This window comes from Megalops cyprinoides, chromosome 2 (assembly GCF_013368585.1).
Source record: "Megalops cyprinoides isolate fMegCyp1 chromosome 2, fMegCyp1.pri, whole genome shotgun sequence".
NCBI lineage: Eukaryota > Metazoa > Chordata > Actinopteri > Elopiformes > Megalopidae > Megalops > Megalops cyprinoides.
Window position 1 is genome coordinate 5,110,967 of NC_050584.1, and position 24,234 is coordinate 5,135,200.

General features: G+C 41.8%; 5 gene segments (V, D, J or C); all 5 read right to left on the bottom strand.

Moving 5' to 3' along the window:
• Window positions 1-565: 565 nt before the first annotated feature.
• On the bottom strand, window positions 566-2,964 carry LOC118773814. The segment is given in 3 exon segments: window positions 566-591; window positions 2,462-2,761; window positions 2,892-2,964. Coding segments are annotated over 3 exon segments (399 nt in total).
• A 361-nt stretch (window positions 2,965-3,325) lies between these two features.
• Window positions 3,326-5,149, bottom strand: LOC118773815. The segment is given in 4 exon segments: window positions 3,326-3,359; window positions 4,362-4,388; window positions 4,631-4,925; window positions 5,104-5,149. Coding segments are annotated over 4 exon segments (402 nt in total).
• Window positions 5,150-16,890: 11,741 nt separating this feature from the next.
• Window positions 16,891-17,422, bottom strand: LOC118773817. The segment is given in 2 exon segments: window positions 16,891-17,219; window positions 17,350-17,422. Coding segments are annotated over 2 exon segments (402 nt in total).
• Window positions 17,423-19,849: 2,427 nt separating this feature from the next.
• On the bottom strand, window positions 19,850-20,420 carry LOC118773818. The segment is given in 2 exon segments: window positions 19,850-20,178; window positions 20,345-20,420. Coding segments are annotated over 2 exon segments (402 nt in total).
• A 2,883-nt stretch (window positions 20,421-23,303) lies between these two features.
• On the bottom strand, window positions 23,304-23,863 carry LOC118773821. The segment is given in 2 exon segments: window positions 23,304-23,632; window positions 23,791-23,863. Coding segments are annotated over 2 exon segments (402 nt in total).
• Between the last annotated feature and the right edge of the window lie 371 nt (window positions 23,864-24,234).

The following is a 24,234-nucleotide window of genomic DNA, read 5'->3' on the forward strand; positions in this document are numbered from 1 at the left end:
TATTTCAATGCTGCTAGTGTGAAATGATATAGTCCTGTGGAGGGAACCCTGACTTTTAATGTCTGAGAGCTGGAACAAGGTTTATGGATGGCAGAGGATTATGTAGGAAAGTAAATATTTTACTGCATTTAGATTTATAGTGTCATCATATCTTTACATTTGTAGCCAATAACAACAATAAAACAGAAGAGAGAATACCTTAATTGTATTAGGGTATAAATACCAATAGCGCACAAATAGTAGACAGTAGTATAATGATGGTTATTGTAATACCGCCCATTATGACACCCACCATCCTCTGTTGGGTAGGCCTACATTTTCTCTTTGGCAGGTTAAAGTTTTATTGTTTCTAGCAACTCTAGCGGGAACTTTTTTGGAAATAAACAAATATCTCAACGTTAAAGAACCCATGTGAAAGATACCAAAATACATGCTTTGGTGTTACATGTATTTATTTATGTATTTATTTATTAGTTAAGTTTCTGGCAGGACCCCTCTGTCATTTTCCAGTTGTGCAGCTCCGAGCACAAGCTGCATAGACTATGACAGAGCGATTCAAATCCTTCTAGCGCAGGAAGATGTGGATTGAATCTGTGGAGAGGTTTTTAGGTACCTTTAAGGTGTCTGTCACATCGCCACTACTGTCAGTGTAAAAATTTGGAGACACATCATGGGCATCAGTATAAAAGTAAACCTCATTAGGAGCAACACGACAAGCACGACAAATGAAGAGAGGAGCGTCTCAGTGTGCAAGAAATAGGCTACTCAGATCATGTCTGCCCAATTTGCTAACTTACTAGCCAGTAGTAGGATAGTTGCAAACTCTACCATCTTTTTAGCTGTCACCGTTACCTGTACAGATATCTTGCTGGCTATCTGCATAGCTAGTGTAGTGTTGTGGAAAATTTCTGATTAAGCGTATACCCCATGTGGAAATTGTAAGCATTGCCACTTTCACCCCACCAGAGTATAGCCAAGGCAGAGCAGGTCAAGAAAGGACAGTTATTTTTTATAGATTAGATATGCGCAGTCTTGGAGATAATAGTGTACAGCCAAGGTGGGGTAATTATTTTTAATTAGACAGGTGTGATCTTGGAAAAATAGTGTACAGACTGTGTGTTATGAAACTGAAGGAGGAGGCCTGAGTCTAAGCTCCAGGAGGGGCTAAGGGAAAATGCATAAAAAGGAGGATGCATTTGGGGATGGGGCTGACTGCTTGGGGGGGGCTGCTTGCCGGACTGCTTGCCTGACTGCTTAGGGGACTGCTTGGGGAGACTGCTTGCCTGACTGCTTAGGGGACTGCTTTGGGGGACTGCTTGGGGTTATGACTGATGACGCTACTGCTCCGCGCGGACCAGCCCGGTTTACTGTATGTGATTTTGAACCATGTACAATAAACCTTTTGCATCAGACTTTGAGGAATATTTTGTATTAATTTTTGGAGATTGTTCATTTTTGCATTTGATGTAGCTTCCTTGCGGCGCATTAGCAGAAAATGGCAGGGAGTGGTGAGGTCACCACAGTAGCCCCTGCTAGCCAATAATAAGCTATATAATGTTTCTGACGCTAAATGTGAGCATTGTGTGATACACTTCAAATGTAACTGAATTCGGCCTGTAAAATTTTGCCTGAATTAATTTTTTAAAGTGCTTTTTCAGTGGGTTAATTAGAAAGCTGCAGGAATATTAGATTCCTGCAGCTAGTCAGAATAATCGCTGCTTTACTAAACTAGCCTGCCGCATGAAGAAAAATTAGACTAATGTGAATTATCAATGAGCTCGAATCCACATTGATAACTAATAATGGTATAAATACATGTTTGTGGATTTGAAAAAAAAGAAGAGCATGTCACTGTGGACCACGTAGGCTACAGAAATTGATAGCATTGTTCATTGCTGTAGTCAAATGTCATCTGTGGGTGTAGAGAATTTCACGGAGAGCTGATCCACAGGAATGCCCTGGCTTGTTTTTCTTGAATTTACTGTACAATGACAAAAAGTCTGATGAAGACTTTCAAATATAAGTGCTTATTTTGAATTGAATTTGTCATTACCTGGTCTGTGCACATGAATTGAAGATGATAAAAATAAATAACAGCTGAAATAAATAACAGTTGCAATGTTCCAACAGCTCAGTACAATTGTAGTGTTTTTATACTTTTTCTTTTAAATACAATAAATTACTTTGCTTCATGAAAAATAGAGCTGGCTTTCATCTACCACCCATCCTGGCTGGTGCCCTAAAAAGTACTACAAATGAGGGCACATGGGAAAAGAGATAGAAATAAAACAATTCTATCAAATTTAACCATGATTCTCCCCCACAGGCTGTTTCTGGCATCATTGGCTTCCCCCTCAGCACCTGCAGTAGGTCCCAGCTGCAGCAGTGCAGTCACTGTGCAGTCTGACGGAGGGAGGTTTTTGTACAGGTCCCTCACACTGTGTGAACACCCAGCTGCTACTAGGATTGTGTAAACTCTGACAGTAGTAATCTCCTGCATCTTCAGCCTGGACTCCACTGATGGTCAGAGTGAAGTCAGTCCCAGATCCACTGCCACTGAATCGATCTGGAGTGCCTGTGTAACGGGTGCTTGCATAATAGATGAGGAGTTTAGGAGCTTCTCCAGGTTTCTGCAGGTACCAGTACAGGTTGTTGCTGCTATATACAGCACTGCTGACTTTACAGCTCAGTGACACTGACTCTCCTGGAAGCAGAGTTTTCACTGCAGGAGTCTGTGTCACAGTGTACTGCCCTGCAGTTTCTGAAAGTATAGCAAAACAGAAAACAGAATTAGGAAGTCCATTAAATAGTTTGAGTAGGGCATTTTCAGGAACATTTCAATGTTAATATCAAGGTATAGAGTGGAATTATGCATAATAAACCTCTTTTACCTTGAGTGCAGAAGGCAACTGCCCAGATGAAGATGGTGATAAAAGTCATTGTTGTTGTGGGTTTTGTTGCCATGAAGAACAGCTCTCAGTCATGAAGTGTTAAATTCACAGGACTATAAACACTCCCAGAGCACTGAAGCATGTGCTGCCAATGCAAAGTGTCTCCTCTATGCAAATGCTCTTCCTGGGTACAGCTAGAGCTCTTAGGCAGGCAGTCAATGTGATAAATTTCCTCACATTGTAGCGTGTAGCGAGTAGCGTGCCATGACCCTACAGATCAGTCCTGTGTTACTGCAGAGATACTGAACAAACTGCTGTCATACATTTATGCAGCAGTATCATTTTTGTAGTATCAGTGTTATGGCACAGATTCATATGTGCAGATCTCCATCAGTATTAATACAGGAAGTGTAACAGGCACTGCTGGACTTCTTTCAGGGTGGGCAGCACTGGCTGAAGCAGAGCATGCTGGGAGTTCCAGGGGGAGAGGGAGGAAACAGGCCGATTGAGGCTGGCAGCAGGATTGCTGCTTTCAGACTGCAGTTTGTACAGAGACTTGTCTGTTCCCAGAGCCATTGCTATAGAGGGACTTGGCCTTTAGTTTCTTTCACAGGGTGGGGAGGTTTGACAGACAGCTTTTAGAGTCCAGAACAAATCAGGGTGTCCTGTCAGTTTAAGCAGCATTATATAGAACCATGCGATGAGCATGACTCAGTTGGCCTTAACTGCATCTTAATGTGCATAGCTTAAGGTACAAAGCAGCATCTTACTAAATATTTGCATGTCTTATTACATGTTTGTTCAGCACAGCTGGATTCACAGCTGTTGACTGTTTTATGTGTTACACATGCTGATCCATTGTGATGTTATAGAAGACCAAAGGGAATGTTGAGGATTCCATATGGAATGTGAATGCATAAATGTTGTGGTATGCAAACTGATATTAATGTCTGTGAATTATATTGTCAAGATTTGAATACTTATGTTTATGACAAAGTGAGGAAATACTTTTTACTGTGTGGGATCCACGAGTGTTATATTTGACTGCAGTGCCACCTAGTGGATATGATGGATCAGAAAGAAGGGACTATCAGTATTTTCTGAATAGTGCATGTCTGCACCTTATATGGGGTAAACTGACATATGCACGTTCTGGTATACAGCACAGGCTCAGTACCACATTATTTTTTATGCCATGTTCAGAGATTCACCAGGTTTGAGAAATATGAAAGAATGTTTTTAAAATTTAAATGTTATTTGATAAAATGACATGAGAAATATTCAGGGGAAAATAAGAGAAATTATAACAATGATTATTGTCTCAAATTTATGTTTGCTTTTTACTGTACATTACATGGAGGCATGATTATACATGGTGAGCTACTGTATCTATTGTTTATGTTATTTCCTCCATAGACTGTGGAGATCATGAGATCGCAAACGAAAAACATTGTGCAGTCCTCTGCTGACGTGAATGCAGGGGGTGAGTGCCCAAATGAAGATGATGACAAAAGCCATTGTTGTTGTAAAATAATGAAAAAATAAGAGAAAATACAATGTGCCAACTTTTACCATTCAGCTCCTCCACAGACTGTATCTCATGTCTTTGCCTTCCCCCTCAGCACCTGCAGTAGGTCCCAGCTGCAGCAGTGCAGTCACTGTGCAGTCTGACTGAAAGAGGTTTTTGTACGGCTCTCTAACACTGTGTGAACACTAGATCACTACCAGGCAAATGAACACTCTGACAGTAGTAATCTCCTGCATCTTCAGCCTGGACTCCACTGATGGTCAGAGTGAAGTCAGTCCCAGATCCACTGCCACTGAATCGATCTGGAATCCCTGACTCACGGGTGCTTGCTAAATAAATGAGGAGTTTAGGAGCTTCTCCAGGTTTCTGAAGGTACCAGTGCAGGTAGTTGCCATTAGAATCTTTGTACACAGCGCTGCTGACTTTACAGCTCAATGACACTGACTCTCCTGGAAGAACAGTTTTCACTGCAGGAGTCTGAGTCACAGTATACTGCCCTGTAGTTTCTGAAAATCAGAAAACAAAAATGAAACAATAAATAAACAAATGTAATTAGGGCATGATTGGTCAGTTTTATGAAGCAAATATTCTTGAACTGAAACTTCTCATTGTACATAATTTGATGGTTTGCAATTTCGTTAAATAAATAAAACATGAACAAATGAACAAATAAACCCCTCTTACCTTGAGTGCAAAAGGCAAGTGCCCAGATGAAGATGGTGATAGTCATTGTTGTTGTGGGTTCTGTTGAAGAACAGCTCTCAGTCATGAAGTGTTAAACTCACAGGACTATAAACACTCCCAGATCACTGAAGCATGTGCTGCCAATGCAAAGTATCTTCTCTTTGCAAATGCTCTTCCTGGGTACAGCAGGAACTTGTAGCCACACAGTGCTCTGTAATGTGTATGATTTAGAGGGAGTATGTAAAGCAACTTTTCTGCGTTGTTTTTATCAAAGTTTACATTATGTAAAGTTTGAGTCAGAACATCTTACTGACCACTCATGTTTTACTAATCAACAGATTAACTAAATATGACTCATTTCTTTAAGAAAAGATCAAACATTTTACCAGATGTTAGGAAATAACATTGAAGCCTATTAAAATCACTACTGCTTCCTTGGCCTAATTTCATATTCACTGTAACTCCCTCTTAGCCTTGAGTTGCCATGTTGCTGATGAGGTACAGACAGTTCTTACACGCAAAGGTGTGCCAGGTCCCTTGTCAGAAGGTGGGGTATATGTAGATGATCCTGTGATTGTTTGCATGGTGGGGCTGTAAAAAGGTTCTTGTCAATGAGGTAATAAGCAGAAAAAAAAAAAAATAGCAAATGAGTGAAGAAGCATAAAGAGAGTTAAGTCTCACATTTCTAGATAAGTTTTTGTATGAACATGTATCTGTTTGTAATTGTTAACCAGCACAGTAAAAAAGTTGAAAACTTACAGAAGCCTTTGTTATGCTAATATATGCGTAAGTCTGTTGTGATAGGCTGAAGGGTGGAGGAAGGGATTCAAGGGAGGGAGGACACAAGTCTAGCTGTTTGAAGCCACTCCAAGCTGAGTCAAAACATTGCGTCTGCCGCATTAAACCACGCCTGGGAGCACTGAAACCATGTGTAACTAACTGAGGAGCCAGGCAATTGCCATAATGATAACTTTGGAATAGTCTATCTCCAGCACAACAGACATGGGCTACCTCAAAGGAGGTGGACATCATAAAAGAAACAAGTGAGTTACGGTTACAGTTTCATGATGTATGTGAATAATTCACTTGTATTTATGACACCATTTTCATGACACACATACTAAGATATATGCTTCTGTCTCCCGCTTTCTGTAAAACAAATATAATTGTATATAATTATATATTATATTATTGTTGTATGTAATTTAAAATGCATAGATTATATATGAAATACAGTCATTTTTAAGTATGTCTCTGAAGTCTGCTCTGCTCATTTACTGAATGACTGGCCAACTGTACTGCACTGCACCTGTAAACAGTATGATGGGTTAAATGAATTGGGAATGTTCTCTATTAAATCATCAAGCTGTTCATCTATCTCATCTTGCAGAAAACCACTATATTCCTCATTGGATTAGCATGCTAGCACCTCATTGTCCTCCTCTGTGCTTGTAGCATCAGCAGACGAGCTCAGCGTCCTCAGGGGGATGAGTCTCTGACGCTGCCGGTGTGTCCCTGGCCTCCAGGGTCTGACTCTCATCCTCTGCCTCCCTGCCGGTCTGGTGCAGCTGTGTCCGTGTCTCACTCTCTGATGCAGTGTCAGAGACCCTGTGGCACTAGGGCACATTCTGGAGCTTACTTCTGCTCTGGTTGGTTTTTGGTTATTGATTAAAGCTGGCTTGGTGAAACTTCTGGAGCTTTATCAAATGATTATTACTTGTCATTGATTAAAACACATGTATCTTAATTTCTAAATATTTCATTTTTACATAGAGACAGCAGGTGTGTCAATATTATCATTTTTGCTCTGTGCTCAAGCAGCGTGGATTTGTGAATCAATGAAGAATATGAGAGGCGAGTCCATATTGTAATATTTCATTTATGGACATGTCTACACGTGTCTGTTTTACTACTTTGAAATAACAAGACTTTTTGTGTGCAATTCCCCATTTTAGATGATCAGAAGTATTAGGATAGATATGACGTTGAGGGATAATTACGGCAGGGTAGATATGAAGGTTGAAGGGCGTTTATAGTTGATGAAATACAGTTAATCCATAGTAAAGCACTCTGAAACAGAAAAGCTGGGAGTAGTTATGGAGGGTGGGGGTAGATTTCTGGTGGCGCGCAGAATAGGGGGGGGGGTTATTGAAGGATAGGTGGGCAGAGTATGAGCAGGTATATTGAGTAATTATATTGGTTGGGGTAAGTATCCTTGGTGAAACTGGAACAGTTGGGGAAGGCTCAGAGGATGTGACATAACAGATTGGGAAATGATAATAATAATAATAATAATAATGAACTGTATTTGTATAGCACCTTTCATAAAAGAAAGCTCAAAGTGCTTTACAATAAAGAAATTACCGAGACACTGAGTGCTTCACATGGAAAAACAGGGATAGAATGCCATAATTAATGTAAAATAAGATGGAAATAAATCCTGCTGGAAGTTACTTGTGAAGGGTGGGGGCATTCTGGGTATCATTCTGTCGTTCATTCAAGATGAAATATTAACCCAGACTTCAGACAACAGTGCATTTAAAACCTGACATCTACAAACACCGAGCCCAACCTGAACTGAACCCGAGTGCTATAACTGGTCCGGTCCCGACATTGTTCTTCAGGTCCTATTGGGTTTGACTGGGTTGCAGGGCTTTAGTGTGTGTGTTTATGCGTGTGTAAAGTGTGTGCTTGGTTGGCAGAGGAATTTGTAGGTATAAGTAATCGGCTGTGTTTTCACATGTTAGAAAGGTTAGCTCTCCACTGTCTATAACAATAGGCAGAATGGAATGCCGGGATGGAAATTTTGGTCATGCAACAATAGGCTGATTTTAAACTGTATTCAATGTAACAACTCACAGAACTCAAGCAACCTGGTCAGTATGAGAAGGAAGATGTGTTTACATGTGAAAGTATAAAACTGTCCAAAGACATCCATTCTCAAAGTCTACAGAAGATGTAAGAAAATAATAAGTGGGATGGGTGAATATCAAACAAATGAAGAAATGGAAGAAAGAAATATCTAAAGAGAAATAAAGATATGCATTTTCTTTTGAAATCTTACTTATTATACAGTTATTCCCTTCCACAGAACAATTATGTTATTATTATTATTATTATTATTATTATTATTATTATTATTAGTAGTAGTAGTAGTAGTAGTAGTAGTAGTAGAAGTACTAGAACTGATCTTACTTAATGCACAGATGATCTCCTCCATACTGTATCTATTATTTATGTTATATCCTCCACAGTCTGTGTCTGGTGTCATTGTCTTACCCCTCAGCACCTGCAGTAGGTCCCAGCTGCAGCAGTGCAGTCACTGTGCAGTCTGACGGAGGGAGGTTTTTGTACGGCTCTCTAACACTGTGTGAACACACAGCTACCACTGCAGTGTAGACTCTGACAGTAGTAATCTCCTGCATCTTCAGCCTGGACTCCACTGATGGTCAGAGTGAAGTCAGTCCCAGATCCACTGCCACTGAATCGATCTGGAATCCCTGAGTGACGTCTGCTTATTCTATAGATCAGGAGTTTAGGAGCTTCTCCAGGTTTCTGCAGGTACCAGTGTAGACAATCATTGGAACCCCCACAATTAGCGACAGCACTGCTGACTTTACAGCTCAGTGACACTGACTCTCCTGGACGAACAGTTTTCACTGCAGGAGTCTGAGTCACAGTGTACTGCCCTGCAGTTTCTGAAATTGCAGTAATACAAAGAGAAATGAGTAAAATAAGGAATATGTAGCAACACCACAATGTACATGTCAATAAAATTAATTAATTAGTTAGACAGTAGAAATATGTATAATAATCCTTTACCGTGAGTGTAGAAGGCAACTGCCCAGATGAAGATGGTGATAAAAGTCATTGTTGTTGTGGGTTCTGTTGCCATGAAGGACAGCTCTCAGTCATGAAGTGTTAAATTCACAGGACTATAAACACTCCCAGATCACTGAACCATGTGTTGCCAATGCAAAGTGTCTTTTTCTATGCAAATGCTCTTCCTGGGAACAGTTAGAGCTCGTAGGCAGGCAGTCATTGTGATAAATTTTCTCGCTCTTTTTCACAGTACAAAATACTGATAGCATAATCTCTGGATTTGGTAATTTTTTTAGAAATTATTATACCTATGTATCATCGTGATTTAGAGCACAATGTATGCATTAAATTAGTGTCCTGTTCAGATAAATGTCCTCACACTATATACATACTGCATATATGTGAATGTGTTAGACTACAGGATGAAATTAATGTATTCCTAGAATAATTTCTAACAACTATAATGTACTGCACACAATAACTTATTGGAAAATGAAGGCAAACTCTTTAAGGCATTGATCTCAGAACCTGACATGTAATTAAATAGAAATGTTTATTTTACAGAATTACAGTTCAAAGGAGATAATCTTTTCCCTAGAAACTATGAGTGTAATGGTTGATATGAAGCAGCAGGGCAGTGCAGGTCAGGTCTGTTAGCAGCTCCTCATATGAAAGCAGGTGAGGTCTGGAAAGCTGACCCCCCAAGGCAGGTACAGAGTGCTGTGTGATGTGCTCTTCCTCTGAATCCTTTCTGGAGTCTTCCTCCTTTAGCCTGGAGCACATCTCATTATGTATGCTATGATGCTGTGTGCATATGCACTCATAAGGTGCTGTTTGAAGCCACTGCTGGTACATTATTGCTGTGCAATGAAGGATCTTGTATGGAAAGAATCCATCATCCTGCCCTTTAAGAGTGATTGGGAGTTTACACTGACTCTTATACCTTTATTAAGAACTTCAGCTGCCCTACAGGGTGGCAACACACATGCTCTCAGGCACTGATTCAAGCAGCAGGTGGCTGCTGAAGGGAAGAGTATCTCTGAGACCTCTGCTTTTCTCTGGCACCGTGAGTAGCGTGCCGTGACCCTACAGATCAGTCCTGTTCTACTGCAGAGATACTGAACAAAGTACTGTTGCACATTTATGCAGTACTATCATTTTTGTAGTATCAATGTTATGAAACAAATTCACATGTGCAGAATTTCACAGGTTGGGATTCTCTCCTGAAATCACTGATGTTATATTTGACTGCAGTGCCACCTAGTGGATATAGTGGATCAGAAAGAAGGGACTATCCACATTTTCTGATTGTTGCAGGCTCACACTTTATATGGGAAAACCAACATATGGACATTCTGGTATACATCACAGGCATGGTGCAGTATTACACGGTGAAAGGTTTAATGTCAGCTTCACAGATTCATCACTGGGAGTGAGAAATAGGAAATATTTGTTTTGAAATTTTATTTGATTAAATAATTTGAGTAGTATTCAGGTGAAATTAAGAGATGAATGCTAGATACTAATAATGATTCTCTTGTTCTCAAATTTATTCTGTTTCTTTATGCTACATTTCATGGAAACATTAAATATGACAAACTTCTGTGCCTTTTATTTATGTTTTTTTCCCCATACACTGTCTGGTGTCATTGGCTTCCCCCTCAGCATCTGCAGTAGGTCCCAGCTGCAGCAGTGCAGTCACTGTGCAGTCTGACTGAGGGAGGTTTTTGTACGGCTCTCTAACACTGTGTGAACACATAGGCACTACCAGTATAGTGTAAACTCTGACAGTAGTAATCTCCTGCATCTTCAGCCTGGACTCCACTGATGGTCAGAGTGAAGTCAGTCCCAGATCCACTGTTAGACCTCTGCTTTTCTCTGGCACCGTGAGTAGCGTCCCATGACCCTACAGATCAGTCCTGTGTTACTAAAGAGATACTGAACAAACATGCTAAAACCCTACAGATGTCTGCTGGCTTTGAGTGCAAGCTGTGCCCTTCGGCCCAGGTTTGACCCCATCCGTGTCATCAGCTGATGATGACCAGAAGGCCGCAGGGGTGGAACAGATTGGCTTGGCTGTGCTGGGGACAGGGGTGGGTTTGTCAGCAGGGGCTTGGCTCGCCACTCTCAGGCACCCTGTGAGTCAGCAGGCACCTTCAGGTTGCTTGGATGATGTCAGTGATGCCACGCCCATCCTCCATCTGCTGCTCAGCTCACTGCACTGGGTCACTTTCAGTGTGAAAAATAGGCTCTATGGGTGTATGAGTGTAACAGGAGGACTGCATTCACTGCACCCCATCACTGCTGCAGTACAGTGGGTGCCATGTTAATCTGCCACACCTGGACAGACTCTTGAAGTACATAGCAGTGCCTTAATAAATGTTTGTATGACCTATTGTTTGTTTTGAGCACTTCTTTTTTTTTCAAATTTACACCACTGAAAATTACTACTGTGGTAGATTAAGCGTATTGGCGACATTCCTGTGAAAGACATGTCTCATGTGGATCAGGACTATAGGAGATGCTACTGGGTTTAACTTTTCTAACATCAAATTGGTTTTCATACTTCTCATTTTGTAACGTTTGTGACAATTCTCTGGACAAATGTTGCTCTACTTCCCTCTGCTGGTATGTTTTTCTCACCTCCTCTAAAGCCTGTGAGAATCCTCTTGCTGTTGTTTCTCCTGTTTCTGTGTAATATGGGAATACACAGCATGTATCATTATTATTATATAACTGAGGTATACCTGAAAAGGAAACTGGAGAAATTGTATGACTGGATTTTCTGTGGCCTGCTTTCTGTCCTCTCATTGGTAGATTCATACAAAGAGGGTGTGATGCAGGGTTAAAATTCCATGCCGCTTCATTAAAAATATTTACTTATGTAGCTGTAGTTGTAGTTATACATTCGGCACAGAATTCAGAATTGTATGCATATGAGGAAAATCTTACACACAGTTTATACCTTGTGTGCATCACAATGCATATACAGTGTTCTGAAAAACCCCAGCAGTACATGAGACTCACAAGTACCTGTTAATTTATGAAAACTAAATTAACATGAACATTCATACATCTGTCAGTGGTCCCGCCCTCTAGCTATTGTGTTTTGTTTTTCCCTGTCCATGTGCTTTTGTTTTCCTTGTGTTCTAGCCCTGCCCTACTCTCCGCCCTGTCTACGCCCACCCGATCATCCCCTCCTGCCTGCTTACACACCTGCTTCCCATCTCCTCGTCAGCCCAGCCCTATATCTACCCTGCTTGTCTCTGTCTTGTTGCCAGTTCGTCGCAGTGTGTTTTTGCCTGTCTCGTTCCCGCCGTGTTTTCTGCTTGATCGCTGTTCCCCGAATCGACCCTGCCTGCTCTTCGACCTTGCTCCTGCCTGCTGTCCTGCCTTGTTCACCTGATCTTCCTGACTACCTGGTTTGACCCTGCCTGTCCCCGGCTTTGATTCCTGACTGTGTTTGGACTGCCTTCCTGGTATTTTGACCCTGCCTGTTTTGGACTGCCTGCTTGTTCTGCGATTTTGTAAATAAACGCCTGGATTCTGGAGTTCTCGTGGTCCGCGCCTGAGTCCTTGCCTGTGCCCTGACAACATCAGATAAATTAAGAAAAACACTGTGCATGAGGAGCAAAGGAAAATAAAAATGAAAATACAAATGTGTCAACTTTTACTGTTAATCTCCCCAGTACTCTGCCTGGTGTCACTGGCTTCCCCCTCAGCACCTGCAGTAGGTCCCAGCTGCAGCAGTGCAGTCACTGTGCAGTCTGACTGAGGGAGGTTTTTGTACGGCTCTCTAACACTGTGTGAACACATAGCCACCACTGTGTACAGCATAATCTATCTATCATAAATTATTAAGAACTTCAGCGGCCGTACAGGGTGGCAACACACATGCTCTCAGTCACTGATTCAAGCACCAGGTGGCTCGGCCATCATGTAAAGGGAAGAGTATCTATGAGACCTCTACTTTTCTCTGGCACCGTGAGTAGCGTGCCGTGACCCTACAGATCAGTCCTGTTCTACTGCAGAGATACTGAACAAACTACTGTCATACATTTATGCAGCACTATCATTTTTGTAGTATCAGTGTTATGGCACAGACTCATATGTGCAGATCTCCATCAGTATTAATACAGGAAGTGTAACAGGCACTGCTGGGCTTCTTTCAGGATGGGCAGCACTGGCTGAAGCAGAGCATGCTGGGAGTTCCAGTGGGAGAGGGAGGAAATAGGCCGATTGAGGCTGGCAGCAGGATTGCTGCTTTCAGACTGCAGTCTGTACAGAGACTTGTCTGTTCCCAGAGCCACTGCTATAGAGGGACTTGGCCTTTAGTTTCTTTCACAGTCTGGGGAAGTTTTACAGACAGCTTTTAGAGACCAGAACAAATCAGAGAGTTTGTCAGATTAATCAGCATTCTACAGAGTGATGTAACTACAGGACTCAGAGTCACTGGGCCTGGACTGGATCTTAAAGTGCACAGCAGCACCTTAATGAATGTTTGCATGTCTTAGTACATGATACACTATTTTCACTTTCACTGTTTTCATTGTTTTATGTTTTATATATGTTGATCAATTGTAATGTCACAGAACCCTAAATGGAATGCAGAGGATTGCACATGGAATATGTGTGTGTGTGTGTGTATACAATTTACAAACTAGAATTATATATACATATATATACATATATATACATATCAGGTGACTTGAGTCATTGATGATTTTCCTCACCTCCCTCAGGCAACACTTGAGGAAATGTCCTTGAAGGAGGGGAGTTCGGTCCCAAGGATATACTGGGCCGATCGCACCACCCTCTGCAAGTGCTTTGCGGTTGAGGGCGGTGCAGTTCCCGTACCAGGCTGTGGTGCATCCAGTTAGGATGCTTTCGATAGCGCAGTTGTAGAATGACCTGAGGATGCGGGGGCTCATGATGAACCTCTTCAGACGTCTGAGGTAGAATAGGCACAGCTGTGCCTTCTTCACCATCTTTTCTGAGTGCTCTGTCCATGTGAGGTCCTCAGTGATGTGCACACCAAGGAACTTGAAGGAGCTGAGCCTCTCCACGATGGTGCCGTTGATGGTGATGGGGGTGTGTACTCCTTTCCGCTTCCTGAAGTCCACTATCAGCTCCTTGCACTGCAAAAACTGAATTTTAAGTAAAAAAGTCTTGTTTCTAGAAATTTTTTTCTTATACTTTTGCCAAAAAGAAAACCTCTTATCAAGCAAGTTTTACATTAGAAAATTATATTTTAGAAAACATGCATTATCTAGCACTTTCTTAAGATATTTCAGCTAAAATTGAGCTACATTCAACTCGAAACTAGCTTCAACAATGATTTGAATTACATTTCAGCTAAGGGACAAGGCTGTTTTTCTTATTTTAAGAGTATGACCACCTGCACAATTTCTAAAATTAAGAACTACACAAACTTAAGTCTGTCATGTGATTTTATTAATGATAATAGAATCTTCACAAAGGCATGTGCAGCTGGTGCCACAGATAGAGCAAGATGTTCATGTACATGCAAAACATTCTCTAAAATATACTTTAAATGTAACAAGGACCAATACTTAAACAAGTTTACCTATGTTGATGCATCAATCCCCACTATGCTTTTAAACAGACTGTGCTGCCTCATAATTTATGTTCCTTATAGGAGATATTATACATGAGACACAGCTGTGGAACTGCTAGGAATACATTATCAACTCTAAAGTGTAACTATCAGTAACAAGTGTAAGATAATGTACATAATACACAGTGAAGACAAAATAATCTGTTACCTCTTACAGTACATCAGATGAGGCATTGTGTAAACCGTTGATTCTCAATCCTGCTCCTGGGGCCTCCCTGCTCTGCACGTTTTCCATCTTTCCCTGCTCTACCTACCTGACTGAACTCATCAGTGGCACTTTTGATTAGCTGGGCACACCTGATTTAATCAAGAGCATGCACACTAATTTCAATCAGGTGTGTTTGGAGCAAGAATGGATAGAAGATGTGCAGGACAGGGAGGCTCCCGGAGTAGGATTGAGAAACACTGGTGTAAACCAATCACATTCCCCAGGTAATATTTGATTGGTATATATGTCATATCTTTGTGTGAAAACCTGTAATGCGGGGTATAATCCAAAAACTTTTCAGCAGAGACCAGTTGCTTGTGCCATGTGTGGAACCTTTATTTTACAAGCCATGTAATCTCTGTCATAACAGATAGTGTTGTGCTGCTGGAGCTCAAAACAATACAACGATGAATTTATGACATATATATTTTTAACAAGTCCAAACACAGGTATGTTATCTGAATTTACTGCGCTTACAAACAGTGTCTTCCCCTGTATATATTTGCTGCCATTCTGGTTAAGCCATTTTACTGACACCGCCCTGTTTATTTCATCATTTCCAAAGAAGGCCCTCATTTTGTCTTTTAAGTATGAGGGTCAATATCACTGTAGGGTGCCTTTTGGTGTTCTGTACATAAATAACTCATTTGCCATGTTAACATAAAAATGACTATGAAAGTGATTGATGTATTGGGCTAAGTTTTTATGTTCATAAAAAAGCATTACTTGGCTCTTTAGAATCCTTTTGTAGATTTTTTTCAGTTTTGTATACGAGGATGCTATTTTGCTATGTCCCATGCACTGCTCATTCAGTTTTAATGTGAGTAAAATATAGTCAAATCATAAAATTTAAAATTTTTGTTTTCATATTATTATTCTGTTAAATAAGATATAACTCAATTTAAGTGCATTGATCATTTGGTAATAAAATCACATTTTTATTTAATAAAAAAGAGTTTGTGTGCGTCCCTTAAATGATTGTCCACCCTGTCATATTGGGGAATCTACCCCTTTAAAAAAAGGCCATCCACTCTAGTGACATCACAACGAGTTTTTTCTCTCTTCAGTGGCGGGAAATTCAACAGCTGAGGTGAGTGAGTAGCTGACTGTCCTTTTGACAAATTTTCTTTGTATAAGTTTGCTTACTTGCTCTGCCCAAGCTTAACATGTCCACCCTGTCGGCATAAAATATGCCGGAAGTGATTAGAATACAATATTGTCAAAATATGTAAATCTAACTATACCAAATTCTCTTCAACAACCAGATTAGCTAGTGTGTATATGTGTGTGAGTGTGTTTGTGTGTGTGTGTGTGCATAGTTCACAGCAACAGTGCAATGAAGTACAGACAGCAGTATGCACAATACACAATATACACTATAAACCCTATACACAGGATACTCAATATATACAATTTACAAACTACAATAACTACACTGTACACATAATGAACACATTAAATACAACATAGACATAATAGTTGGTTGTAATGGACATAATAGATACAGAGATGAACTGTTGTTGGATCTGTGTGGGAGAGTAAGAAGAACTGTTGTTGGATCTGTGTGGGAGAGTAAGATGAACTGTTGTTGGATCTGTGTGGGAGAGTAAGATGAACTGTTGTTGGATCTGTGTGGGAGAGTTCAGTGCCCTGATGGCCTGGTGGTAAAAACTGTCCCTGAGCCTGCTGGTCTGAGCTTTGATACTACAGTACCGTTTGCAAGATGGTAGCAGTGAAAACAGTTTGTAGCTCGGGTGGTTTGAGTTATTGATGTTTTTCCTCGCCTCCCTCAGGCAACGCTTGAGGAAATGACCTTGAGGGAGGGGAGTTCAGTCCCAAGGATATGCTGGGCCGATCGCACCACCCTCTGCAGTGCTTTGCGGTTGAGGGCGGTGCAGTTCCCATACCAGGCTGCGGTGCATCCAGTTAGGATGCTTTCGATAGCGCAGTTGTAGAATGACCTGATGAAGCGGGGGCTCATGCTGAACCTTTTATTTATGTTTTTTTCCCCATACACTGTCTGGTGTCATTGGCTTCCCCCTCAGCACCTGCAGTAGGTCCCAGCTGCAGCAGTGCAGTCACTGTGCAGTCTGACTGAGGGAGGTTTTTGTACGGCTCTCTAACACTGTGTGAACACATAGGCACTACCAGTATAGTGTAAACTCTGACAGTAGTAATCTCCCGCATCTTCAGCCTGGACTCCACTGATGGTCAGAGTGAAGTCAGTCCCAGATCCACTGCCACTGAATCGATCTGGAATCCCCGTGTAACGAGAGCTTGCATAATAGATCAGGAGTTTAGGAGCTTCTCCAGGTTTCTGCAGGTACCAGTTTAGCCAGTTGTTGCCATACACAGCACTGCTGACTTTACAGCTGAGTGACACTGACTCTCCTGGAAGAACAGTTTTCACTGCAGGAGTCTGAGTCACAGTGTACTGCCCTGCAGTTTCTGAAAGTATAGCAAAACAGAAAACAGAATTAGGAAATTCATGAAAGAGTTTGAGTTCGGCATTTTCAGGAACATTTTAATGTTAATTTCAAGGTGTAGAGTGGAATTATGCATAATAAACCTCTTTTACCATGAGTGCAGAAGGCAACTGCCCAGATGAAGATGGTGATAAAAGTCATTGTTGTTGTGGGTTCTGTTGCCATGAAGAACAGCTCTCAGTCATGAAGTGTTAAACTCACAGGACTATAAACACTCCCAGAGCACTGAAGCATGTGCTGCCAATGCAAAGTGTCTTCTCTATGCAAATGCTCTTCCTGGGTACAGCTAGAGCTCTTAGGCAGGCAGTCATTGTGATAAATTTCCTTACTCTTTCTCACACGGTAAAATACTGAAAGCATAATCTCTGAAAAGAGTCATTTTTTAGAATGTATTATATCCATGTATGATTGTGATTTAGAGCACAATGTATGCATTAAATTCGTGTCCTGTTCAGATAAATGTCCTCATGCTATATACATACTGCATATATGTTATTTAATATATTCTTTGAATAATTTCTAACAACTATAATGTACTGCACACAATAACTTATTGGAAAATGAAGGCAAACTCTTTAAGACATTGATCTCAGAATATGACATGTAATCAAATAGAAATGGTTATTTTACAGAATTACAGTTCAAAGGAAACATTTTCTTCCCGAGAAACTATGAGTGTAATGGTTGATATGAAGCAGCAGGGCAGTGCAGGTCAGGTCTGTTAGCAGCTCCTCATATGAAAGCAGGTGAGGTCTGGAAAGCTGACCCCCCAAGGCAGGTACAGAGTGCTGTGTGATGTGCTCTTCCTCTGGGTCCTTTCTGGAGTCTTCCTCCTTTAGCCTGGAGCTCATATCATTATTTACACTATGATGCTGTTAGCATATGCACTCATAAGGTGCTGTCTGAAGCCACTGCTGGTACATTAGTGCTGAACAACAAATGAACTAAACATTGTAAACTCTGGTAAACATAGTAAGGTTCCCTGGGACCTTGTATGGAGATAATTTATGATCCTTCCCGTTAAGTGTGATTTTCAGTTTACACTGACTCTTATACTTTTATTAAGAACTTCAGCTGCCCTACAGGGTGGCAACACACATGATCTCAGTCACTGATTCAAGCAGCAGGTGGCTCGGCCATCATGTAAAGGGAAGAGTATCTGTGAGACCTCTGCTTTTCTCTGGCACCGTGAGTAGCGTCCCATGACCCTACAGATCAGTCCTGTGTTACTGCAGAGATACTGAACAAACACGCTAAAACCCTACAGATGTCTGCTGGCTTTGAGTGCAAGCTGTGCCCTTCGGCCCAGGTTTGACCCCAGCCGTGTCATCAGCTGATGATGATGATGACCAGAAGGCCGCAGGGGTGGAACAGATTGGCTTGGCTGTGCTGGGGACAGGGGTGGGTTTGTCAGCAGGAGCTCGGCTCGCCACTCTCAGGCACCCTGTGAGTCAGCAGGCACCTTCAGGTTGCTTGGATGATGTCAGTGATGCCACGCCCATCCTCCATCTGCTGCTCAGCTCACTGCACTGGGTCACTTTCAGTGTGAAAAATAGGCTCTATGGGTGTATGAGTGTAACAGGGGGACTGCATTCACTGCATCCCATCACTGCTGCAGTACAGTGGGTGCCATGTTAATCTGCCACGCCTGGACAGACTCTTGAAGCACATAGCAGTGCCTTAATAAATGTTTGTATGACCTATTGTTTGTTTTGAGCACTTCTTTTTTTTCAAATTTACACCACTGAAAATTACTACTGTGGTAGATTAAGCGTATTGGCGACATTCCTGTGAAAGACATGTCTGATGTGGATCAGGACTATAGGAGATGCTATTGGGTTTAACTTTTCTAACATCAAATTGGTTTTCATACTTCTCATTTTGTAACGTTTGTGACAATTCTCTGGACAAATGTTGCTCTACTTCCCTCTGCTGGTATGTTTTTCTCACCTCCTCTAAAGCCTGTGAGAATCCTCTTGCTGTTGTTTCTGCTGTTTCTGTGTAATATGGGACTACACACCATGTATCATTATTATTATATAACTGAGGTATACCTGAAAAGGAAACTGGAGAAATTGTATGACTGGATTTTCTGTGGCCCGCTCTCTGTCCTATCATTGGTAGATTCATACAAAGAGGGTGCGATGCAGGGTTAAAATTCCATGAGAAACATGCTGCTTCATTAAAAATATTTACTTACGTAGCTGTAGTTGTAGTTATACAGTCGGCACAGAATTCAGAAATGTATGTCAGGAATGTGTTACACACAGTTTACACCTCGTGTGCATCACTATGTTTATACAATGCTCTGAAAAACCCCAGCAAGTCTCACAAGAGACTCACAAGTACCTGTTAATTTATGAAAACTAAATTAACATGAACATTCAATACATCAGATAAATTAAGAAAAATACTGTGCATGAGGGACAAAGGAAAATAAAAATGAAAATACAAATGTGTCAACTTTTACTGTTAATCTCCCCTGTCCTCTGCCTGGCGTCACTGGCTTCCCCCTCAGCACCTGCAGTAGGTCCCAGCTGCAGCAGTGCAGTCACTGTGCAGTCTGACTGAGGGAGGTTTTTGTACGGCTCTCTAACACTGTGTGAACACCCAGGTGCTACTAGGATAGTGTAGACTCTGACAGTAGTAATCTCCTGCATCTTCTGTCTGGACTCCACTGATGGTCAGAGTGAAGTCAGTCCCAGATCCACTGCCACTGAATCGAGCTGGAGTCCCCGTGTGTCGGGTGCTTGCTAAATAGATGAGGAGTTTAGGAGCTTCTCCAGGTTTCTGCAGGTACCAGTGTAGGAAGTTGTTGTTGAACACAGCACTGCTGACTTTACAGCTCAGTGACACTGACTCTCCTGGAAGAACAGTTTTCACTGCAGGAGTCTGAGTCAAAGTGTACTGCCCTGTAATTTCTGAAAATCAGAAAACAAAAATAAAACAATGAATAAACAAATGTTATTAGGGCATAATCACTCAGTTTCATGAAGCCAATATTCTTTAACTGAAACTTCTCATTTTATGTATTAGATGGTTTGCCATTTTTTAAAATAAATAATTAAATAAATAAACCCCTCTCACCTTGAGTGCAGAAGGCAAGTGCCCAGATGAAGATGGTGATAAAAGTCATTGTTGTTGTGGGTTCTGTTGCCATGAAGGACAGCTCTCAGTCATGAAGTGTTAAACTCACAGGACTATAAACACTCCCAGAGCATTGAAGCATGTGCTGCCAATGCAAAGTGTCTTCTCTATGCAAATGCTCTTCCTGGGTACAGTAGAGCTCTTAGGCAGGCAGTCATTGTGATAAATTACTTCACTCTTTTTCACACTACAAAATACTGATAGCATAATCTCTGGAAAGGGTAATGTTTTTAGAATGTATTATACCCATGTATGATCATGATTTAGAGAACAATTTATGCATTAAATTAGTGTCCTGTTCAGTTAAATGTCCTCATACTACATACATACTGCATATATGTTAATGTGTTAGACTACAGGATAAATTAATATATTCTTTGAATAATTTCTAACAACTATATTGTACTGCACACAATAGCTTATTGGAAAATGAAGGCAAACTCTTTAAGACATTGATCTCAGAATATTACATGTAGTTAAATAAAAATGTTTATTTTACAGAATTACAGTTCAAAGGAAATAATCTTTTCCCTAGAAACTATGAGTGTAATGGTTGATATGAAGCAGCAGGGCAGTGCAGGTCAGGTCTGTTAGCAGCTCCTCATATGAAAGCAGGTGAGGTCTGGAAAGCTGACCCCCCAAGGCAGGTACAGAGTGCTGTGTGATGTGCTCTTCCTCTGGGTCCTTTCTGGAGTCTTCCTCCTTTAGCCTGGAGCACATCTCATTATGTACGCTGTGATGCTGTGTGCATATGCACTCATAAAGTGCTGTTTGAAGCCACTGCTGGTACATTATTGCTGTGCAATGAAGGATCTTGTAAGGAAAGAATCCATCATCTTGCCCTTTAAGAGTGATTGGGAGTTTCCACTGACTCTTATACCTTTATTAAGAACTTCAGCTGCCCTACAGGGTGGCAACACACATGCTCTCAGTCACTGATTCAAGCAGCAGGTGGCTCGGCCATCATGTAAAGGGGAGAGTATCTCTGAGACCTCTGCTTTTCTCTGGCACCGTGAGTAGCGTGCCATGACCCTACAGATCAGTCCTGTGTTATTGCAGAGATACTGAACAAACACGCTAAAACCCTACAGATGTCTGCTGGCTTTGAGTGCAAGCTGTGCCCTTCGGCCCAGGTTTGACCCCAGCCGTGTCATCAGCTGATGATGACCAGAAAGCCGCAGGGGTGGAACAGATTGGCTTGGCTGTGCTGGGGACAGGGGTGGGTTTGTCAGCAGGGGCTCGGCTTGCCACTCTCAGGCACCCTGTGTCAGGGCTCCGCCCCCTTAAGCCGCAGTGCTTTTGTTTTCCTTGTATTCCTGCCCCGCCCTGCTCCCCGCCGGGTCCCCGCCCACCTGATTCCCTCATTACCTGCACCTGCCTGCCTGCTCACCTGCTTCCCATCTCCTCGTTACCCCAGCCCTATATCTTCCCTGCGTGTCTCTGTCTTGTTGCTAGTTTGTTGCAGTGTGTTTCACCTGTCTTGTCCCCGTGCTTTGTTTTTTTGTCATTTACTGCTACATTGCCGATCCTGCCTGTTTCCTGACCACGATTCCTGCCTGCCGTTTTGGATCTGATCGCTGCCTCTCACCTGCCTCATTCCTGACCCTGTTCTCCCTGACTCCCGATTTTGGATTTGCCCCCGGATTGCTTCTCTGTGCTTCGAACCCTGCCTGTCCCTGGATTTACGAACTGCCTGTCCCTTTCTATTCCCGCCTGCAACCGGAACATCCTGCGGTCCGCGTTTGTGTCCCGACCACCGGCGCTAACACCCTGTGAGTCAGCAGGCACCTTCAGGTTGCTTGGATGATGTCAGTGATGCCACGCCCATCCTCCATCTGCTGCTCAGCTCACTGCACTGGGTCACTTTCAGTGTGAAAAATAGGCTCTATGGGTGTATGAGTGTAACAGGGGGACTGCATTCACTGCACCCCATCACTGCTGCAGTACAGTGGGTGCCATGTTAATCTGCCACGCCTGGACAGACTCTTGAAGTACATAGCAGTGCCTTAATAAATGTTTGTATTACCTATTGTTTGTTTTGAGCACTTTTTTCAAATTTACACCACTGAAAATTACTACTGTGGTAGATTAAGAGTATTGGAGACATGACTACAAAAGACATGTCTGATGTGGATCAGGACTATAGGAGATGCTACTGGGTTTAACTTTTCTAACATCAAATTGGTTTTCATACTTCTCATTTTGTAACGTTTGTGACAATTCTCTGGAAAAATGTTGCTCTACTTTCCTCTGCTGGTATGTCTTTCTCACCTCCCCTAAAGCCTGTGAGAATCCTCTTGCTGTTGTTTCTGCTGTTTCTGTGTAATATGGGACTACACACCATGTATCATTATTATTATATAACTGAGGTATACCTGAAAAGGAAACTGGAGAAATTGTATGACTGGATTTTCTGTGGCCCGCTTTCTGTCCTCTCATTGGTAGATTCATACAAAGAGGGTGTGATGCAGGGTTAAAATTCCATGCCGCTTCATTAAAAATATTTACTTATGTAGCTGTAGTTGTATTTATACATTCGGCACAGATTTCAGAAATGTATGTAAGGAATGTGTTACACACAGTTTACACCTCGTGTGCATCACAATGTATATACAGTGTTCTGAAAAACCCCAGCAGTACATGAGACTCACAAGTACCTGTTAATTTATGAAAACTAAATTAACATGAACATTCATACATGAGATAAATTAAGAAAAACACTGTGCATGAGGAGCAAAGGAAAATAAAAATGAAAATACAAATGTGTCAACTTTTACTGTTAATCTCCCCAGTCCTCTGCCTGGTGTCACTGGCTTCCCCCTCAGCACCTGCAGTAGGTCCCAGCTGCAGCAGTGCAGTCACTGTGCAGTCTGACTGAGGGAGGTTTTTGTACGGCTCTCTAACACTGTGTGTGCACCCAGATACTACTATGATAGTGCCAGCCACCACAGTAGTAATCTCCTGCATCTTCAGCCTGGACTCCACTGATGGTCAGAGTGAAGTCAGTCCCAGATCCACTGCCGCTGAATCGATCTGGAGTCCCCGTGTGACGGGTGCTTGCACTATAAATGAGGAGTTTAGGAGCTTCTCCAGGTTTCTGCAGGAACCAGTTTAGCCAGTTGTTGCCATACACAGCACTGCTGACTTTACAGCTCAGTAACACTGACTCTCCTGGAAGAACAGTTTTCACTGCAGGAGTCTGAGTCACAGTGTACTGCCCTGCAGTTTCTGAAAATCAGAAAACAAAAACAAACGGATGAATAAACAAATGTAATGAGGGCATGATTAGTGCATTTCATGAAGCCAATATTCTTTAACTGAAACTTCTAATTTTACGTATTTGATGGTTTGCAGTTTCGTTAAATAAATAAATCAACCCCTCTCACCCTGAGTGCAGAAGGCAAGTGCCCAGATGAAGATGGTGATAAAAGTCATTGTTGTTGTGGGTTCTGTTGCCATGAAGAACAGCTCTCAGTCATGAAGTGTTAAATTCACAGGACTATAAACACTCCCAGAGCACTGAAGCATGTGCTGCCAATGCAAAGTGTCTTCTCTATGCAAATGCTCTTCCTGGGTACAACAGCCACTTTAGCCAAGCAGTGCTGTGAAGTCAGGCGTGATGCTGGAGCAAAAGTAGGTTTTACAATAAATGAAGAGGGATTAATGAATTTGCTGCAATCTTACTGTTTAATTAATGCAAAAATATTAAAATGTAAAATGTTCACAATCAGAATGAGTTAACACTAATTACAGAGAATTGCCTTAACTTGTACATAAATGTCCCATTACTGTGTTATTACTGTGTTATTACACCTTAGATGGCTGCTGCT